This window comes from Tinamus guttatus, unplaced genomic scaffold, assembly GCF_059628265.1.
Source record: "Tinamus guttatus ecotype Peru unplaced genomic scaffold, ASM5962826v1 Tinamus_guttatus_pri_ptg000652l, whole genome shotgun sequence".
Taxonomy (NCBI): domain Eukaryota; kingdom Metazoa; phylum Chordata; class Aves; order Tinamiformes; family Tinamidae; genus Tinamus; species Tinamus guttatus.
Genome location: NW_028289186.1, coordinates 1,824,968 through 1,845,847, shown reverse-complemented (window position 1 = coordinate 1,845,847; position 20,880 = coordinate 1,824,968). Strand labels below are relative to the sequence as shown.

The window sequence follows — 20,880 nt, the reverse complement described above, 5'->3', positions numbered from 1 at the left end:
GACGGCGAAAACCAGAATCGTTCTGTTCCTGCTTGAGCTGCTGAAAAATCTGGAAGGAGCCTCGTCGCTCGGGAAGATTTAGAGCTAGGCTGGCCTAAGCGCTGGAAAATCCACGGTAGGGAACAATGCTGCTCCCTGGGGCGGGCTGGTGACCTCATCCTGCCATTCCTGCTGCTCGGCTATTGTCCATCGTTTAAAACAAACAGCGTTTAATTGCGTCGCTGCTTAACGAAGGGCTGGAGCGGGGCTGCAGCTGAGCAGCTTGGGTGCGGAATTTCGCTGGGAGCAGGGGGCCGTCTGGATCCACGTCTCGTTGGATTGGGAAAGTCAACGCAAGCAATTCGGTTAGGAAACGAGGTTTGGCCCCGTTCCGGCTCCAGGCGAAGGCTGGGAGCGGGTCCCGCGGATCCCGCGGGTTCTCCGTTTCACACCTGGCCGCTGCAGGAGATTTGCCGGGATCAGTCTCCCGCATTACCCCGGTAATGACAAAAGCAGACAGAAAAGCTTCGGCAGAGCTGGAATTATCGCTGGCTGAGTCATGTGAAATCTGGGAGTTTTAAGTGTGGAAATCCAGCCTTTCTCTGCAGGCTCCTCCTTCCTCTTCGCCTGCTCTTGCCACCCCCAGGCCCCCCTCCTTTGGACCTGAAACCTGCTCTGAGCCTGATCCGATGGAGTTCATGGTAATTCCGTGTTAACTCCCCCTCCACCGCGTTTTTTTTTTTCTCTCTAATGACACATCTGTGAAAAAAATCCTCATTGATTTTTTCCTAAGTCGGGCCTGAGCCGCGTGGCTTTGTTTCCGAGACTTTGGTTAGGATCATTGGAAGAGAAGGGAGGAATTTGGGTATCGGTGGGGCACCCCGTGCGTTATCCAGCCATCGTCTAAGTGATGCACGGGGGGGTCCAGCCCCTGTTGTAGCTGGAGATGAGCCCTGCTCTGCACAGACCCTGCAGCAGCGTTTCTGTTTGCTTGCAAATCCATGCAACTCCCGTTGACTTGGGGCCCTTGCAGCGTTTGGAGGAGGAGCCCGTTTCCTCCCCGCGCGCGCGGGGAACATCCCGGATCGGGAGCCGCCGCCTCCCTCCTGGAGGAGGGAATAGCCGGAATAGTCACCGGGAGCTCCCCTGCGAGTAACGAAGAGGTTCTGCCCGCGGGCAGGATCCGCGATAAAACAGCGCTAGAGCAGCAGCCGCCGAGGCGGAGAGATGGTAATTACTGTGCGCTGCGTTGCAAAGGGCGCTTAACTGCGTGCGTGGGTATATATAGATTTATATATACGGGGCTGGAGCCGCCGGCTTTAGGGATTTCTCCCCGAGGGGGGCACTGTCAGCTGGGCTGTCATCGCTGTCTGCAGGTCTCAGCGTCGCCTAATGTAGGAGCCTGCCCATCTCGCTGGTGACAGGTGACATTAGCAAGCAGGGAACAGGGCCTGGCTGCAGGGGAGCAGCCGAGACAGGAACCTGCATCCCCCGAGGTGGCAGGGCGCGAATGTCCTTCATCCTGCCCGTCCTCCTTGCCCCTTTCAGGGAAATGAGCTCGCTTGTAATTTTGTGTGGCCGTAACGCAGCGCTTTGGGCTTAAATAAGAAGTTCCTGAGGTTTTGGGTTTAGGGTTTAGGCTCAAGCGCGTGTGGAAACCCCCGTGCGCTGCCGTGTCTGTGGCTGTTGGGGTTGTGCAGCTCTCTGCATACGAGTGGCTTGAGTGCTTGAAGGTTTAGGGAGAGGTGGGTGCGTTTTGGCCATAAAACAGCACATCTTGGACCATAACGATCGCTGGGCTTGGACCGCGTGGTCCAGGATGGCTTGGACCATAAAGATGGCAGTGGTCAAGTTCAGTGGGTCCAGGATAGGTGTGTGAGATGCTGCATAACCCCCTTCGCCCTCCATTTCTGATCCCTTTGCCTTGTCCCTCTGATTCCCTATAGCATTTTATGGAAAAATAAAAGAAACCCCCCAATCTTTCCGTTCTTAGAAAACTCCCACACCCCTCTGCTGGAGGACGCGGTGACGCAGATGACCCCCGAGGAGCACTACAGGCGCATGATGTCGGCCCTCAACGAGCACGGCACCTTCGAGGAGCAGCAGCAGCAGCAGCGGCTCTACCAGTTGGCCAACAGCATGGCCGTGCCCGGCCACGGAGGTACGGGACGCGGGGACGTCCTGCGGGGCCCCGGTGCTGCAGGACGTGGGGGAGCCCTTGGAGATGCCACGGGCACACGTGGCGTGGGCTGGGGTGGACAACGTTGCCCCTTCTTGGGGATCCTGTGGTTTTTGGGGGGCTGCTCGAATAGGCAGGTGAAGCAAAGTCACCCGAAAGTCCCCTCGGAGGGTCAGGTTTGTCCCTGGTGGCTGCTGGAAGTAGCTGTGTTGGCAGCACCAAGGATTAAGCTTCTTCCTGTTAGTTGCATTTGGTTAGAGTGGAAAATCCAAGGCCTGGTTCTGAAGCAGCCTCCGCGTTGGCCGGTGCCGTTGTCCCTGCAGCTGCTTGTGCTGCATCCCGCAGGATGCGGCATCCTCCCGGATCCCGAGCAGCATCCTGAGGGGTGTCTGGCCGTGCCGGGGTCTCCCGGTTCCCCGTGGAGGGACTTACTGCTGCAGGATGAGCCGGAGCGGCGTGTCCGGAGCGCGGTGCCTGGAGAGGGCACTGGGAAGCGCCGGGAGCCGCTCGCGCGGATGCGGATACCCGGCACTGCGCAGCCTCCGCCAGAGCCCTCCAAGTGCTGGCGCTGCCCGGATCAGGCTCAGCAGGGCCTAAGGAAGGGCTGATGCAATTCCAGGCTTGGAAGCATTGGGAAGCATCCACAGAAACCGGATTAGGGCTGCATTTGTGCCCCGTGCGCTGCTCCCTCCCCGGAGAAGGAGCCCAGCAGAGCGGCAGGAACCGGAGGAGACGCGGCCGCGCGCAGCGCAAATCCCCACGGCTCCTGGCCGGGCTAATGAAGAGGCTGCCAGCCCCTTCCCTCCGCCTGGGCTGGCGTCTCCGGCTCCTCCGGGGGCAGGAAGGCGCTCGCCCCGGCTTTGCTTGGCATTAACACGTGGTGGCACCGGCCACGGTGGCACCAGCCACGCTGGGGTGACAGCCCGTGCCGCGGGCTGGGCTCTCCGTGCACCCTGCACCGAGCATCCCCCCATATCCCTGTGAACATCCCTGTGCCCAGGGCTGTGCGGACCGTGCAGGACACGGCCGGGCACCAACGCACCCAGCTTCCTCGTTACCTTAAAATCCTGGCGTATTTTTTAGGATTCTGATGAATTTGTCCCCTCGGCGCTTACCAAGGGAGGGTCACGCCGAGGTTTTGGGGTGGGAGAAGGAGCCTGCCCAGACACAGACTCTCTTGTGCAACGTCGGCAAGACAAAACCCGGTGCCGTTTGGATTGTCTCCCCACCGCAGGGCTCGGCTTGGGCCATGAATTATTAGTGCCAGTACAAAGCGCAGTTTATCTGCGGGCTCGCATGGAGGCACCAATAACATTAATAATTTACAAAATGTTAATAATTTAAAAATCCCCCCTTTTTTTTTTTTAATTGCTTTCCTCCCCCCTCCCCCTTCTCCAGCCCCGTTCTCCCAGCGGCATTCCTCCCGCATTCGGAATTCAGCCCGTCTCCGTGCCGGGAACGCGGGGCCGCCAGCGTCCCCCTGTCAGTCAAGCTGATTTCCCAACCGGCCGCGCGCCGGGTTGTAAATAACGGAGCCGGGAAGACAGGGATGCGGGGGGCGGCGCGGTCACCGGGGATCAATGCGGCTCCCGGGGCTGGCCGCGTGCCAGGCTGCTAAATTACCAGCACTGTGGCAAGAAGGAGGGACCGGGTTCTGCAGATAATTAATTTATAAACAGCCAAGGTGCCTGGTCCCTGGCTTGGAGATTTCTCTAGGCTTTATTTTGTATTTATTTATTTATTTTTTAATGCGATCTAATGGAGTTTGCTGTTTCGCTCGCCTATCTTTGCGGTGCAGAGCTGTGCATCGTTTTAATGCCCGTGTTTTCCCCCGTGTGCGGGGTGGTGCGTGCGCATGGATGTGGCTGGGAGCGTTCAGGGACCAAAGTGCTGCTCAGAGCAGCTCTGCCAGCGTTTCCATCCCCACGTGCTGTCCCCAGCCCTGAGACCCTCCAAACGTGTTTTCCTTGCTGGGCTCCGTACCGGGTTATTCATGGGGTTATTAAGAAGTTTGTGTCTTTGGATAAACACGGGGCTCCAGCTGCTGCAGAAGAGCAGCCCTTGGGCCCCTCTCAGTGCCACTGCTCCCCGTGTCCGTGTCACTTGTCCCAGTCCTGGCTCCGCAACCCTGGGCTAGGGAGAAGTGCTGGGCCTGGAAAACCCTCCTGGACCATCCACCCCCGGCTCAGGCAAGGGCTGCAGCATCCCCCAGGATCGGGGGTCTCTGCATGCCCAGGAAAACCCTCACATCCCCCAGGAAATCCCATAGGATTGGGGGTCTCTGCATGCCCAGGAAAACCCTCACATCCCCCAGGAAATCGCACAGGATTGGGGTTCTCTGCATGCCCAGGAAAACCCTCATATCCCTCAGGAAATCCCACAGGATCAGGGGTCTCTGCATGCCCAGGAAAACTCTCACATCCCCCAGGAAATCCTGCAGGATCGAGGGTCTCTGCATGCCCAGGAAACCCCTCCTCGGTGCTTGGGCGATTCTGGGGGTGGCAGGAAGGCCCCCCCTGGCTCTCGCTGCCTTCGGGGCCGCCGGGGGAGCCCTGGGAGCAGCGGCCCAGCCGGGAGAGGCTCCGTCTCCCTCTCCCTCCGCCGGGAAGGCCGTCGGGCAGCAATCCACCCCCTTGCGCGATTCCCTCCGCGGGCGGCGGAGGCGGCTCCGCTCGCGCGGCCGCAGCCGGGGGCCGGTCGCAGGGGCCGCGGCGGGACCCGGCTCCGGGGGGTTCCCGCTCATCCCGTCGCTTCCCTCCCTTTCCCGCAGATCTGCTCCGGGCCCGGCAGGAGGTGGCGGCGGCGGCGGCGGCGCGCACGCCGGGAGCCATGGAAGCGCACATCCCGGCGGCTGGAAACTCCTCGAGCCAGCGCAGGAAGCAGGGGCTGCCCCAGCACCGCGACAGCCACTTCCCCGACAGGTACCGGCCGCGCTCCGGGGACGCCCTCGTGCTTCCCGGGGCGCCTTCCCGGCGGGAACGCCGTGCGCCGGGTTTCCAGAGCGGGCTCTAGGCTCTGGCCCGTCTGCATGGAGCAAGCGGAGCTGTTGGATGTAGCGCTCCATCGCTTCCCCGGGAAGAGCCAGAGGGAACAAACGCCCTGACGTGGAGCAGAGCGAGGAGGAGTTTGGGTTTTTTGGGAAAGGAGGGGGTGAGCCTTGCCCTTCCCGCTGGTGGGAGCGCTGGAAAACTCCCTTCGCTCCCTCCCGGAAAATTCTGGCTCATGTGGCTTGCTTTGTGCCCTGAGCCGGTCCCTCTGCAATGAGGTGTTTTGCAGGGAAAAGAAATCAAAGCGGTGTGCATTCCTGGCGAGGATAGCAGCGGATGGGAGAAGCGGAAAAGGGTCTGGCCGTTGGGGGATGTAGAGCCCGCGCGTATCCTGGGACAAGCCTTCCAAGGCTCCAACATTTTGACTTTTCTGGCTTCTGCCTTAGGTTGCACGGCAGGCTGGAATGCTAATTCTGCAGCACATATGTGCGCCTGCCGGCTTTGGAGACGTTTTTCTCACTTTACAGCCTTGGAGATCCATCTGTTTTTCCCTCTTCCTGACCACGAGGTGTGCAGCGGGTCGGAGCTGGTAAACCCTTTCCCTGCAGGGTGGACTTTGGCTAACCCAGCTCGTAAAAGCCCGCGCGGGTTGCAGGCAGACCTGTCGGGAATGCGGGGAGGGATGCGTTCCAGCGCGGCCGCTCGCCGGGAACGCCGCTCCGGCGCTGTGTGGCCTGGAAAAGCGCCAGGCCAGCGGGAGGGAAGCGCGTGCGGAAGGAAGGGCGGAGGTTGCTCGTGAGGAGGCGCAAACTGCAAATGAATGAGATGGGGATGGAGCACGGGGGGTTGGAGCCAAGCAGGCTCTGGAGCAGAGCGATGCTCGGGTGGCAGGGCCCAGGCGTCCTGCCAGAGCTGTCCCACTCAGACCATTCCGTGCTGTTTTGCAGGGGTTTCCACGTGCCCTTTGAGGGGTTGCAGAGCAGGAACGCACTCTCGGGGTTAATTTTTCCCTTCTTTTCTCCCTGTTGCTGCTGGCCTTGGCTTCTGTATTTGCCTGCCAGGGTCTTTGTCAGCAAGGTAAATCCAAGCAGCCTTTGTGCACATTTGCTACCAAGGTGTGGGAATTTTTCAAGGTTTAGGTAGGCAGAGGAGGAGGGAATGAGAGACCCGGCTCGCCTGAGCAGGCAAACTGCAGGTGGATTTACGGCACCTCCTTTCCTGGGAGCGGAGGGAATAACGCACGTCGCAGGGGGATCTGAGCTCCTTGGCTCCCTGTTGGAATTCCACTCCAGCTTCCCTGCGGGATGGGGTTGGTTCTGCAGCGAGGCAAGGGGGAAACCCACCTGGATGAGCCACGTTTATCCACGCGGGTGGGTGCTGCTCCCTCGCAGAGACAGGGATCTGCAGACACAACATTCCCGTTTCCTGGAGCGCAGCAGGTGGGAGATGATTAGCACTTGGGAAGAGAGAGGTGTCCCTGCTATTGCCACTTGGGTGGCATCTGCCTTTGCTGGTGAAGGACAGAGATGCAGGGTGGTTTGGATCCTGATGACTGGGAAGGCCGGGAAGACCAACGTTCCCTGTTTAGGGAAAAACGTTTATACTCCGAAAACAGAAGGGATTGGGCACACTGAATCCCACACGTCGCTCCCTTTGCTCTGAGGCTGCATCCACCTTCCTCTGTTCCTCCGGTTGCTCCGCACATCCCAGTTGGAATGTCTTGCAGAGCGGCCGGCAGGGAGCTCGATCTGATCCGAACAATTCGGATTTAACTCCAGCCTGGATTCCGAGGGAGAGGTTTCCTGTGGTCCCCATGGGCGCAGGCCCCAGCAGGGCAGCACGGAACCGACCGTCTCTCCGTGCCCGGAAATCCCAAATACCGTTTTTAGAAAGTCCTTTTATTTTCCTTCCCTTCCTGGCGCCTGTGGATGGCGAAGCAGCAGGGAGCCGTGTCCTGCTCGCCTATTACCTCGGGTTTAGAGTGTCTCTTCCTATCAAATGCAAAGCAGAAGAAAGCACGGCCCTCGTGCATTCCTCTTTTTCCCCCTTCTTCCATCCGTTCTAAATTTATTTCCATGCCTTGCCGCTTTCAATCTTCATTTCCTGGCCCTCTCGCACGTCCCCATCCCATCCTGTGCTCGGAGCCCGGCACGTGCTGCTCCGGGCTTGGGAGGATACGATGGGGTTAAAGCGAGAGGCTTGATTTTAACAGTATAATGTGTAACCCCATAATGACTTTAAATATTGATTATTTGAAGGCCATTAGCGCTTATTGTTAAAGAAAAGTCAATACTTTTTAAGCCTGGTGAACCATTTGTCTCCTGTTAAAGGACATATCAAATTTAGCAGCATGCAGTGCAAATCCCCTAATACCCTGCTCACAAGCCTCCAGCTGGCATATTAAAAAAAATAGGGTTATGGGGGGAAAGGAAGATGCAGGAACGTTCACAGAAGGGCTCCCTGCAAGGCAGGGACGGGGCTTATCCGCTGTAATTGCCCAGGGATGGATTTTTGTTCCTGGAGTATGGGGCTGTAATGCAGCCCTTGCTCTGGGAGGTGGAAGAGGAGGAGGAAGGCGCCTCCGAGGCGAGATGAAGGCTCCTGTATCCCTGGGAAGGGTCACAGGGATTTGTGTTGGGATGCACAGGGATTTGTGTTGGGTCTAGCGGCTCGGTAGGCGCCGTCGTGGTCTCTGTGGCTTTTTGCTCCAGTTCATTCCCAAGCTCCCCTGGAAGTGTTTGGCCAAAGTGATAACCTCCTATATTTTTTTTAATTCCCAGTCCCGCTCCCCATCGTCCCCATCGCACTCCTGCTTCCTGAGCACAGGTTTTCTCTCCTTGGTGGAAATCAGGAGCCTTTCTTTGTTTTTAGTATTTCCTTCCGAGTTCTCTACGTGAACCCCGGACTTGGGGGCTCCTCTGCACCGTCCTCCGGTGCCAAAACCCCCTTTTTTCCTTTATAAAAAGCTGGTGGGGGGAGGACAACCACCACTTGCCTGTCCACGCAATGGTTAAAAGCAGCGTGATTTCCTAAATTGCTCCTTACAAAACGAACAGCACGTCTGCCGGGCTCGTCTCCCCATGATTACAGCTAATTACGATCGAGCGGACACCTCGGAGCCCCCGTCACGCCGCTTTAATTGTCCGTTATTCATCCGCAGGCTGTCCGGGGTGGCAAAGCACTTGGCAGCCCCGCGACCGAGGCCTCGGCTAATTGTGAGGCCTCGGGGATTAGGGCAGGTGATTACACACTTCATGGTGTAATTACATAAGCATCGCTTGGCTGCTGCCCCGGCGCGGAGGCGAAGGTCGCGCGCGGCGTTACCTGAGATTAATTGGAGCTGCCACCGGCGCGCGAGGCGCTGGCGGAGCGGTTATACGATTAGCATTAACATTTCAGCAGCGCCCGATCGATGCGCGGCTCTCCTGCAGACACGGCGAGCTGGGCAATTAGTTTAGAGGAGAGCTAGGGGAGGAAGGAGGCGAGGAGGAGAGACGGGAGCGCTCGGAGCGCGCGGAGGGGGCGGCGGGGACGGGGGGAACGGGGCCATTGCAGCCCGTTCGGGTTGGTGGACCGGGGCGTCGCAGCGTTTTGGAGCGGCGTTTGCGCAGAATGAGGATATGATATATATGAGAATGAGGATTCCAGGGAAAAAGCAGGAACCGGTTCCTTGCACTGATTGTGGGGGAGCAAAAATGGCATCGTGGCTGTTGGATGGAGCTGTTGGCCCTCGTCCCAAACGGTTTTTGGGAGCTACGATGATAATGCAACCCCGGCCACATGGGCTGGGATCATGGATCGTGGGATTCTCCCTGCATCCCAGCCCCACGCGCCCGGGGCGCAGAGCAGGAGCAGCGTCTCGCAGGAGTCACCTTCTTGCTCCTCCCTCTTCCTTGCCCTCCAGACTCTCCCGAAGCAGATTTTTATAGGGAGACGTTGTAAAATGAAAATAAACGGCACAGCACTTGGCTTTGCCTCTGGATGCCCCGGTGAAGGTAATAATGTTGTAAGTGGCTATCAAAAGGAATTAAGAGACGTGCAGCCGGAAAGCAGAGATTTGCTTGCAGGCTCCCAGGGCAGATTTGACTAATGGAAGAGACCTTGGCTCCTCTTCCCTTCCTGCATATTCTTCTCTTCTCTTTTTTTCTCTTCCTGCAATCCTGGTCTACCTGCTTTGCTTCCGGGCGCCGTCCTCTTGCCCACCCCAAACCCTCTTCAATGTCACCTTGTGTCCCCTGGGTCTCTCCTGGGCAGCATCTCCAGCCCCAGCCCTGGTCCATGGCGCTTCCTGCCCTGTCTCGTCCCCTTCCTGTCCCTCCTGCTTCCCTCTCTGCCAGCGATGCCTTCAAACCTGCGCAGAGCCCCTCTCCAGCTCCCAAACTCCTTGCGATCCTTGGGTTTGCCTTTGCCGTTGGAAGGTAGCTGAGATAAAATCATCGTTTTGGGGGAAAAGGCAAACCCAAGGATCATTAGCCGTCAGCAGCCAAAGCCCCTTTGATCAGGTGAAAGGCCAGGGAAACAATGATATCAGGAGGGTGGGAAGTAGGTCCCATCCCAGGGGTCCCATCCCGTTTGGAGTCCTGGCTGCTTTTTCCCCCTTCTGACTCTACGTTGTCTTTTTTCTCTCCCCCTTCTCAACTCCGTGCAAGGATGAACGGGCATCTTCTCATGTGAGGAGGGCCTCTGCATCCAGCACAGGTCGTCTGCAAGGGATGTTCTTGCTGAGCCAGGGCTTTCTGGTAACGGAGCCTCCAGGTTTTCACCATTAACTTCCTTCTTGATTCCTGCAGGGAGATATCCCACCCGCCACCCCTGCTGTCACCTCAGAACGCTCCCCACATCGCCCTGGGACCCCACCTGCGACCTCCCTTCCTTGGGGTGCCTTCAGCTCTGTGCCAGACACCAGGTGAGAGTGCGGCCCGCCGAGGGCAGCGCATGGAGAGTGGGTCGCCTTGGCCGTCCTTTCTCCTGTGCTTCCTCCCTGCTTCGGGGTTTTGGGGGCCCGTGTCATGCTGGTGTGAATAACCCCGTGTCCGCGCTCCCTCCATCCCTAGGTTATGGGTTCCTCCAGCCAGCACAAGCGGAGATGTTTGCACGGCAGCAGGAGATGCTACGAAAGCAAAACCTGGCAAGGTAAAGAACGTGGGGTCTTTCCTGACAGAGTCCGGTTGGGATTTTCCCTTTCATTTTCTGGGAATAGACAGGGTGCTGTGTTGGGTGGAACATGCACGAGGACAAAGCAGTGGCCAAGAGTAGAGGAAATGCCAGGATGTGGCACGTGTTGGTCAATGTGTGTCTCGTCATGGATATTGGTCATGGATGTTGGTCAAGCTTTGTCCCGACATGGATGTTGGTCATGAATGTTGGTCAAGCTGTGTCCCTAAATGGTTGTTGGTCATGGATGTTGGTCAAGCTGTGTCCCCACATGTATGTTGGTCATGGGTGTTGGTCAAGCGGTGTCTTGTCATGGATGTTGGTCAAGCTGTGTCCCGTCATGGATGTTGGCCATGGATGTTGGTCGAGCTGTGTCCCTACATGGATGTTGGCCATGGATGTTGGTCAAGCTGTGTCCTGTCATGGATGTTGGCCATGAATGTTGGTCAAGCTGTGTCCCTACATGGATGTTGGTCATGGATGTTGGTCAAGCCGTGTCTCGTCATGGATGTTGGCCATGGATGTTGGTCAAGCCATGCCCTGTCATGGGTGTTGGTTGAGCTGTGTCCCATCATGGGTGTTGGTCGAGCCCTGTTGATTGTGGGTGGTGGTCCAGCCATGTCCCGTCATGGGGGGGCGGTTGGGGAGTCGCTCCCCGATCCTCCCCCGTGATGCTCCCTCCACCCGTAGGTTGGAGATGTCGGCCGAGATCATCCGCCAGAAGGAGCTGGAGAACCTGCACCGGCAGCGCCTGCTGGCCAGCGACCCGCTGAGCCTGCACCCGGGCCTGCCGCCGGACCACCCGGCGCTGCGCAGCGTGCACGACACGGCCGAGGGCCACGCGCTGCGCGAGGAGCTGTCGCGGCGCAACGCCATGCTGGTGCTGCGGCACAACACGGCGCCGCTGCTCTCGCTGGGCGCCGGCGCCGCCACGCCGCCCAAGGAGCCGCCGCCGCGGCGCGCGGGCCGCAAGGCCGCGCACGCCCGCGCCGAGCCCCACGGCGACGCCAAGGAGGCGGCGGAGGCGGCGGGGGCGGCGCGCGCGCGGGACGGCGCGCCGGACTGTAACGACGACGACATGAAGGACTCGGAGAGCGACGCCGACGTGAGCGACGAGAAGCCCGAGGGCCTCAAGGCGGAGGGCGCCGCCGCCGACGCCAAGGAGGCCAAGGAGGCCGGCAAGGCGGCGGAGGCGGCCAAGGAGCTGGCCGAGGCGGCCGCCGGCCCCGCCGCCGCCGGCAGCTCCTCGAGCGCCGACTCGCCCAGTCACCTCCTCGGCGCCGGCCTCAACAAGGCCGAGGTGAAGTACCTGCCGCCCGCCGCCCTCCCGCCGCCCCAGCCGCTGCCCTTCGGATTCCCCTACACCGTGAGCCCCTACTTCCATGCAGGTGGGTCCCGCGGCCGGTGCGGAGCGTTGCCCGCGGCCGCGGCGTCACGCTGGTCGCGGAGTGGATAGCAGGAGGAGGAGGGAGCACGCGGAGGCTCCGGCGCTCATTAGAGCCCCCTTCCAGGCAGGGGGGAGGAAGCGGCTTCGCTGCCACAGGCAGGTGGCCGATGTGATAAATATTCCCGGTGCCCGGAATGCAGCACGCGCGGGGCTCGGCGCGCTCCGTCTTCCTGCGCGAGGCTCCGCGGGGAGCCGCTTTCCTCCCTCCCCCGGCCACCACATTTATTATTATTGCTTCCCATTTGTCTCCCAACGGGGTCTCGGGGGCTCGGCAAAGCCCAGGGCTGTGTTTGGTGGCCGGGACACTCCGGATTTATGGAGGCTGCTCCGTGGCTCTCGGTCTTTCTCCGTGGGTTCTTTCCCTTTGAGCTTGTCCTGTCTTGTTGCTGTTGCTTCTTGGGGGACGTGGCACTAGATTTGGGCCCCGATATGCCCAAATTAATTGTTCTTCCTTAATTCTTTAATTAATTCTTTCCTTGTCGAAGCGCTAGTGGCTACCTAGAGCAGGAGGAAACACGACAGGCCAAAGGGAAGGGAGAAGGAGGAGAGGAGAGAGGCAGAAACAAGCCCTGAATTGCAGAGAGGCTCCTGCTGCTGCCGGGGGCTGCGCAGCGACGCGCCGGGTCCATTCCCTGCGTGGCCCCGGGGACCCGGCTGCTCCTTGGCCTCATCCCGCCGCCTCCCTCCTCCTGCTCCCACCGCCGGCCCTCTCCGTTGGCCGGAGTGGAGGATGGAGCGCGCGGGAGGCTGGAACCCACCGAGCAGGAGGCTGCGGAGCCCTCGGGGCCGCTCCGGGTGCGGGAAGGAGGAGCGGGCGCCTCGGCGGGACGGGAGAGGCGGCTCCGAGCGGAGCGGAGCTCCCGGGGCCTCTCCGCCCTTCGGAACGGCCGGAGCTCGGGGGAAGCAGCGGATCCCAAGGGGACGGTGCTGCGGGCTCTCACTTGGGCGCCCGCCCGCGCGATGCCGGCTGGGCCCGTGGATTCGTCTCGGTCCCTGCAGGCCGGGCCCCAGCTGGCGAAACGCTCCGTAATCCATTACCGGTCCCTCGGAGCGTCATTCATCACCGGGCGCGACAGAGGCGGCCTCGCGGGGGACGGACGCTGCCCTTTATCCATCTCCGCCGTCCGGCAGGACCCGCTGACGTGCCATTATTGTAATGGAAGGCGCATTCCTCGGAGCCGCCCGGCATCCATCCGTTATCGCGGCGCCGAGGGCTGCAGCCGAGCGCGGACAGAGCAGGAGGGGAGGACGGGCAGGAGCCGGGGCTGCTCCTGGGGCTCCGGAATTAGCCAGGCCAGTGACTTCCCTGCCCTTCCCACACATCAGCGTGTCCCTTCCTGGTGTAGGTGGGAAGGAACGCAAAGTCTTGGAGATAACGTGACCGCAGTGTTGATAGTTCTGCATGAATGTGGGAAAAGTGCTTCTTGCTCCCATAGGAGCGGGGCTGTGGTGCCCTTGCTCTTGGAGGCAGCTCCGTGCATCCCGTCCCTTCTTCCAGAGGCTTTCAAAGGCAAATCCAAGGAGAAAGGCTCGTGTAGGAGAGGCAGGTGCTATCCCAGCCCTGCTGGCGCTGCCCGGACCGCTGCGAGTGCCGCGTTCCAGACCGGGAAGCGCACACGGAGGAGAGGGAATCTCAGCCCTTTCCTCCATCCAGGCCAGGCGGGACCGCTGTGGGCTGAGGTGGAGCCTGAGGATGGCTCCAGGCTGGAGCCTTCGTTCCCCACCTGCATCCCGGCATAAGGAACTCCCTGATTTCCAAGCGAGTTGGCTGTTGCTTCCTCCCGCCTGTGCCGGGAATAGCTGTGCCCGGCTGCGCTCCCTTCCTTGGCCGCCCTTCCAGAAGGGAGAAGGGGAACGATCCCGGCCAGGTGCCCGGAGAGCAGAGGCTCTTCCACGTGCCCAGGGGGCCGCGTTGCCGGATCCGTCCCCAAAGCAGAGCCGGAGCCGAGGGACGAGGCGGGAGGAGAAGGCTCCGGCTGGGAGCAGGAGCGCGGTGACAATGATGGAGCCCTGGAGCGCTGCAGGCGGCTGCTTTTCCAGCATCCTCCCCCCGGCACGACACGTTTCCCTGCGAATCCTCCTTTTCCTCTTGGTGCTTTTCCCGCTGGCTCCTCAGCCCGTGCCGGGGGCTCTGCCCGCGCCTCCCCCTTGGCCCCGTTGAGCCCTGGGGCTCCCTGGGCTCCCCACGGGGACTCGTGTCACGTCCCACCTTGTGGCTGGGGGTGTCCTGGGGACGGGGCCGACGCGTCCCACGTTGGTGGCGCCGGGCGGGCGCCCCAGGGCAGCGGGTCAGACCGGGGAACGGAGCCGTTTGTCAGGATAGACCCCTGGGGGAGATATTTCTTCAGCTAAATTGTTGCTTCACGCTCCGAAACGTAGCAGTTTATATCCCTCATAAACTCCTGCTCTACCCACCATGGCCATGGATGGTCACATCCCTGTCAATGTCCTTCTCATCTCTTAGGCTAAATGACAGCAGGTAGCGGTGAGTTCCCCAAGTTAATAACACTTATTTTTATTTAAGTGACACTTTTTTGGGGGGAAAAAAGGTCCTTGTGTTTGTCCTTTGCACACATAGGAGCAAAGAGCCTCCTGGCTGGCACCTCTCGGCCTCCCTTGGGCCATTCCCCCCTCATCATTCCCAGCCTTCGGAGCGGCTGCGCTTTTCCCAACGCCTCCATCTGTGCCCACAGGGCTGGGACTGGACCCGGCAGCTCCAACCCGGTGCCCCCGCGGCTCTTGGGGGCTGCAAACCCCCAATTTGGAGCAATTCCCAAGCGCTCGATGCCTTGGCAAGCAGCAGGGAGAGGGGCCGGGGCGCTCCCGTTCGGAGCCACGGGAAAGGCCGGGGAAGCAGCCCCGGGGGCGGCAGCGCTTCCCGCTCCGCACGCTCCTGCCGGGGATATTTTTTTTTTCCCCCTTTTCTCTCCCTGCCCCCATCTCTTCCTTGCAGCTGAAGGACATTAAACACATGAAATGCATTAGCTAGGATTTTTCCTACCCCCCTTGCTAAGCTCGGGACCTCCAGGAGGAAGAGGCCTGTGAATTGACCCTGCCCAGCACTTTAACTGACAGGTCATTAAAGATGAATGTGTGGCTGGAGAAAAATACTCGGCTTGCAGGCGAGTTGTTGTCCGGGTGGGATTTTAATGATTTATGCGTCTTTCTCCTCCCGTCCTTCCCACCCCTCCGACTCCAAACAATCCAGGCACCATGGGAGGTCTCTTTTTGGACGGCGAGGAGAGCCCCGCGCTGGAAGACATCAGCAAATGGACGGTGGAGGATGTGTGCAGCTTCGTGGCCAACCTGGCGGGCTGCACCGAGTACACTCAGGTACCTCCCCAGGGCCCCGCGAGCCGCGGGGGGGATCCCGGGGCTGCCGGAGCCGTCTCCGGCCTCGCTGCTCCGTTCGACGGGAGCCGGGGCCGGTGGAAGGTCTCTGCTCTCCGGTGACCACAAAACACCCTTTTCCTGCCACTTTGGGCCCCGGGCGGGCTGGTAGCAATGAGGGGAGCGCTGGGAGGGCAAGACCGAAGCTGCTGGTGACTTTGAGGCTCCTTGGAGCAGAGTGAAGCCCCATGGGTCAGGAAGCTACTCGGGGCCACGGGCAGCGCAAGGAGCAGCCCCATGGCGGTGGCACCGTCGCAACCGCCCTGACGAGGGGCCGCGCAGGAGCAGGAGGAGGCCAAAGCAGCAGGGATGGAAGAGGGGGCCCTGCCAGTCCCTGGCAGCTGGTTTCCCCCTAGCCCTCCCTCTGCAGCCCCCGGGCCTGGCCCTGGTTTGGTTCTGAGTTCGGGTTGGTTTAACTGGTGCAAAGCATCAGGCCAGTGGCCTCTGCCAGCATTGGTGCCCCCGGGACGCTTTGAGGAGGGTAAGCTCGGCATCCCGGCTGCTCCCGGACCGGCTGTTGGGAAGAGCTCGGAGCAGGGTGGCCAGGAGTGTGGAAAAAGGGCTGGTTTCTGCTCGTGGAGGCAGGAATTGGTGAGGAAAAGACGGGATGAGCTGGGTGGGCGTTTGCAGGAGGGAGCAGAAGGGCTCGGAGCTGCCCTTGGCCAGGCCGGGAGGGAAGGGCTCAGCGGGGGCTGCGGTTTGGGCGCACGGGTGTTTTTTGGGCAGGAATTGGCAGAGCTCAAGACAAAGGCTCTAAACCCACCTCTGTGCTGCCGCCTCCCCCACCGCAGCCCCAGCTGGGGGAATGGAGTTCAGGAAACGGCTCCTGGCACCGCAGGAATGTTGGGACCGGGGGAAAGGTGCCCAAACGCCGACGAATCCTCCCTTTGCACCTTCCATGGCAGCCCCTGATGTACTGGGGTGGGCGAAGAAATTAAATTTGCTGCCACCAAGACTCAGCAACAAAAGGTTTTTGGGATAACGGGAGCTGCTGCCAACAGCCTCCTGCTGTGGCCTGGCATTGGCCAGGGGGTGCCCAGCCTAAGGGATGCTGCATTTTTATGCCCCCAGTTCTACACTTAGCAGTTGGAGGGTGTTTTTTTTTTTTTTTTTTAATTATTTCCCTTTTTTTTTAACTCTGTGACATGGGGATATGTGAGGGAGCCGCAGCGCGGGCTGCGCTCGCCGGCCAAACCGCGGCTGCCGGGGAGGTCTGGCAGCGGCGCCGGAGCCTCCCGCCTGGAAAACCCAGCAAGAGCTGGAGCCGGGGCTGTGCGCTCAGAAACACGTTCCAGCCAAACGCAGGGGGAAAAAAAAAAAACCCCGACTTTAATGAAAACAAAGTTGCCTGTTCCCGCGTTCAGGCCCGGACAATATCCGACTTTGTCCCTGCAGTGGATCAAGCCCTGTGGGGCACCCAGGGGGCTGCTTTGGCTCCCGGGGGTTTTTGGGGAGGGTTTTGGTGTGGAGCATTTGGCTCCCTGCCCTGTTGGCTTCGTGGGAAGGAAAAGGGGGAGCTGAAGCGTCGCTCGGTCAAAGCAGGAGCGCAGGGAGCGGCGGTGCCGGCAATGGAACCGGTTTGGAGGCGCTCAGCTGCCTTCGTGCCGAGAGCCAGCGCCTCTCCAAAGGGACGGAGCTGCCCTCCCTCGGGAATTCCCATAGGAATGTGTTTAAACTAGTTCAGTTTTGCACGGTGGGGTGGATTAGGCTACGTGGTCATGCACAAGGGCCTCTTTGTGGCCTGCACCAGCCCTGTTGCCACGAGCCAGCTCCTAACCGTGGCCTCTGCTGCATGACCAGAATTTGGCCTCCAGCACCAAAACGCTGGGGGCAACAGGGCCCGTTCCCTTTCCTAATGCGGGTTTTTCCCTGGATTTCCTTTCTTGCAGGTATTCCGGGAGCAGGCGATCGACGGCGAGACGCTGCCCCTGCTGACAGAGGAGCATTTACTGAACAACATGGGGCTCAAGCTGGGGCCGGCCCTGAAGATCAGGTCACAGGTAGGACCCTGCTCTGCTTTCCGCTGTCCCTAGAGGGAATAGTGCTGGCAAATTGGTTTATTGACTATAATTAATTCCCCCGAGGAATCACTGTTTTTAATATAGATGTATTTTTAATTCTGGGCTCAAGAACGCTTGGTTGTATTTCTGCCCTCCAAAATGTGCCACGGCCTTGGCTGACGGCAGTCACATAACTCAGAGGGGAGAACAAGGGCCCTGAGAGCAGCTAGTGAGGGCAAGGGATGAGATGGAGCAGGAAACTCCGAAAATGGACCAGCTCCTGCTGGAATTGGGCAGTGAAGACAGTGCAGTCCATTAATACAGGTGAAGAAAGAAGGACCAGGAAGGCCCTAAACTCCCTTGGTTCGTCTCCTACCTGGCCAGTGTGACTTGTACGTCCTCATAGTTGGCCTCAAAGCCAGGAAAAGCCTCTCCATGAGCTGCTTTTCCCCCTCCATCGTCATTTACTGAATCAGAAAACAGCGTGTGACACCCGTCAAGCCCAGCCCGTTCCGTTGTATCCCCCGTTGTGCACGGAATTCCGGCAGCACCGGGTGTGCACGGACACACGTGGCCCCTCCAGCCGCTCTTCTGGCTGAGTTCCCCCCAACCTGCAACCTGTGCATTTGTTAGATTATGTTAAAACAATAAGAGCAACTTTATTACTTTCCCTACAGCCCTCACTGTTTATGAGGGGGCTAATAAAAAGGTTCTGCGGGCAATTGCTCCCTGTGGGGTAATTCAGTAAGAAATAAAGCTCTTGGGTTTCTTAAAAATAGAGAGCTCCAAATAGCTCACAGAGAGGCTTAGAGGAGATTTGGTGGGGGGAAACGTGAGATATGGGCTGAAACAAGGGAAAAACCTGCTTGGATTTAATCAATGGTGTTAAAAGTTCTCTAATAAGGGGAGTTTTGGGGCGGGGGTGCCCCGATGCTGCTCCCGAATAATGCGGCGCTTGTCTGGCCCCGGCAGCGGCCTCTGGGTTTGGTTACGCTGGAATGGGAAGCAGCTGGGAGGCGGGAGCGGCTGCAGGAGGGTTTTCCATGGAGAAGGGAGAGGCTGGGAGCTTCCCGGGGCCGTAACAGCAGCGGTTTCCTTCGAGGGCAGCTCCCGCCCTTCTCCATCCCATTCCCTTAGCCTGGAATGCCACAGCTGGATGGAGGCTCCCCCAGGCACTTTGTGTCCCGTTTCCACCCCCTTTTTTTTGGTCTTACTCTGTCTCTCTCTCTCCCTTGCGCAGGTGGCCAAGCGGGTGGGCAGAGTCCTCTACATGGCCGGCTTCCCCATGGCCTTCCCGCTGCAGCCGCCCGGCCTGCGGCCTCCGGAGCGCGACCTCGCCGAGCTGCGGCCGGCCTCCACGGGCAGCGTGGCCTCCCCCTTCGGCAGCGGCCTCCAGCCAGCCCGCGGGTCGCCCAAGCAGGAGAACGGCGGCGCCGGAGACGCCCCCAAGCCGCCCTCGTAACCGCGGGGCCCTCCTGGGCCTGCAACTCGGCGCCGCGACGGCACCGCGGCCGGAGGGAGCGCGCGAGGCGCCCCGGGCAGCGGCCGGCCAGGACGGGAGGGGGCTTTGTTTAGTTATTCTGGGTGCATTTGGTTTTGTTTTTTTTTTTTTTTTGGAAAAAAAAAACAAAGTGTTTTTAAACTGTAAAAAGGGAAGGAAGACAACGACCCAAAGATGTATCGAGACAACCCAAGGGGAGAGAAGGATGGAAAGGATTCGTGGAGGAGGGCCTGGCTGCTCCTCTTGGCCTTCCAAGGGACACAAAGTGACTCCAATGTGGAAGGGAAGGGGCCTCTGCTCCTCCCGGTGGCATTTGGCCCCCTCTCAGCAAAAAGAATAGCAAAAAATCCCGAGAAAAATGAAACGCAGAGCCCCTTCCTTCCCCACCATCTCCTCCTCCCTGGAAACTGTACTCAGTTCCTCATTCAGGTGTCTATGCATCTCTAGCAACTTTTAAAAATAATACCAAAGACAGACAAAAAAAGAAGAAAAAAAAAGAAGAAAAAAGGCAAGTTCCGGTCCATGTTTACTTCAGTGGGGACTTGTCCCCGCCTGGCCCCTGCAGTGCACACGGAGCACGGACTCGAGGATTGTTGCTTTCGGGGGTTGGATATTTGGTTTTAAAGGAGAAAAACTCGCGTGTGGGCACAGGGTGGGATGGAGGGACGCAGGGCTCTGCTGGGGCCCCCTTTCTCCTGCCTGGGGCCCATGGACTTGTTTCTACGGCTGTTTATCCCGCTTGTCCGGCTGGTTTTTGTTCCTTTTCCAAGGATGGAGTTGCACATTCTGCTGCGGAGCACCAACAGGTACCTGAGTGCACGGGGGGCTGCAAACAAGGGGCAGAGTTTTTACTACTGTGAAGGAGATGGGGGCTCCCGGGGGCGCCGTGTACAGTTGTGAGCAACAATCACATGTGGTACTTTTTGGTTCTTTCCTTTTGTTTAAACATTGCACGTGCTACCTGTTTTTTTTTTTTTTTTTTTTTTTCTTACAAACTAGCTTGGTGGTACATTAGCTTCTTTATATTGTAAAAAAAAGAGAAAAAAAAAGGAAAAAAAGTCATTATCCATCACATCACGGTTAAAAAATGCTTTCCAGCAATCAATTTAAATAAAAAAAGAAAAACACTTAATTTACAAAGGGTTCCCTTGCACAGAGCTGCTCTACCCTTGACTCCCCTTTATTGTGTGTGTGCTGGGCCTATTTACCACTTGATTTGGGGCTGCTCCTCTTCCCTATGAGCCCAAATGCTCATCTAGGGCTTGGGGCTCAGCTGCCACGTGGCAGAAAAGCACCTTTAGCCTCAACAGCCTCTTCTGCCTGCATTAAAAATGCAGCTTCAAAAAAAGAAAAGCAAGTTGTGCTTCTTAAATATATATATATATATATATATAATATATATATATATAAAATTAAGAACCTGGTACTGCTGGAGGGTGCAGGAGTGAGAATGGCTGTGTGGAAAGAGGCAGAAGGCAGCGCTGGACCCGGCTGTGCAGGGAACGTGGCCACCCCTGCACTGACATCCAACTCGTGGCCTCGCCAGCTGTGACAGAGCGGAACAAAAATCTTGTCCTGTTCTGCCCCTCCATCTGCTTTTCCAGAAAAATCAGCATTAGGAGTGATGTCCTTGTCCTGCACAGGTAATTCCAAGGGGTGGTTCTGTGGGATAGGCCCTAAACACCACTTTTCCTACACCCCTCCCAATCCTGCTGCCGGGAGGGAGCTGCAGGGTCAGCCCAGGGTTTGCCAAGCACAGGAATCCCGGGCAAACCCAGAAGCTGGCAGGAACAGAAGGGTCTCCCCAACGTGATGGGGCTCATCTCCCTCCTGCTTGCTCTCTGCATTCCCTGCTTCACTCCTAGGACACTTAAAAATGCCCTTTTTCCAGCATACTTACCCTCGGCCCAGGCGATTAAACTGAGCTGCTGCTGGTGGCCGTGGTAGAGACGTCCCCGTGCACGGAGGGGACTTCGTCCCCGTCCAGGGTGCACTGGATGCCCCAAAAGGTCCCTGCCCTGTCCTGGCCCTTGGTCACCTTCCTCTACGCACCCCGCAGGAGCTGAAACTGAACCCTGTTTTACTTAAATTAGTGGATTTTAATGAGGACTTTTTTATTACCCTCATGGAGCAGTTTTACTGGCCTTGATGTGGCCACGGATTTTTTTTTTAACTGTTACCAAAAACGTAGCTGTTGGAAAAAGCATGAAAGTCCCAGTAGCTTCTTGGCTGTGTCACTGAGA

At 58.8% G+C, this 20,880-nt stretch overlaps 1 protein-coding gene across 1 annotated transcript in view; it reads left to right on the top strand.

Annotated features, from left to right (window-relative positions):
• Positions 1–18,598, top strand: part of SAMD11 (sterile alpha motif domain containing 11) — a 79,638-nt gene extending 61,040 nt beyond the window's left edge. The window contains exons 7-14 of the mRNA XM_088536100.1: positions 1,973–2,157; positions 4,952–5,079; positions 9,936–10,051; positions 10,200–10,278; positions 10,990–11,687; positions 14,955–15,079; positions 17,026–17,136; positions 18,377–18,598. Of these exons, the coding sequence (XP_088392226.1) occupies positions 1,973–2,157; positions 4,952–5,079; positions 9,936–10,051; positions 10,200–10,278; positions 10,990–11,687; positions 14,955–15,079; positions 17,026–17,136; positions 18,377–18,598 (1,664 nt within the window). The remainder of the gene's footprint in view (positions 1–1,972; positions 2,158–4,951; positions 5,080–9,935; positions 10,052–10,199; positions 10,279–10,989; positions 11,688–14,954; positions 15,080–17,025; positions 17,137–18,376) is intronic.
• The last annotated feature ends 2,282 nt before the right edge of the window (positions 18,599–20,880 follow it).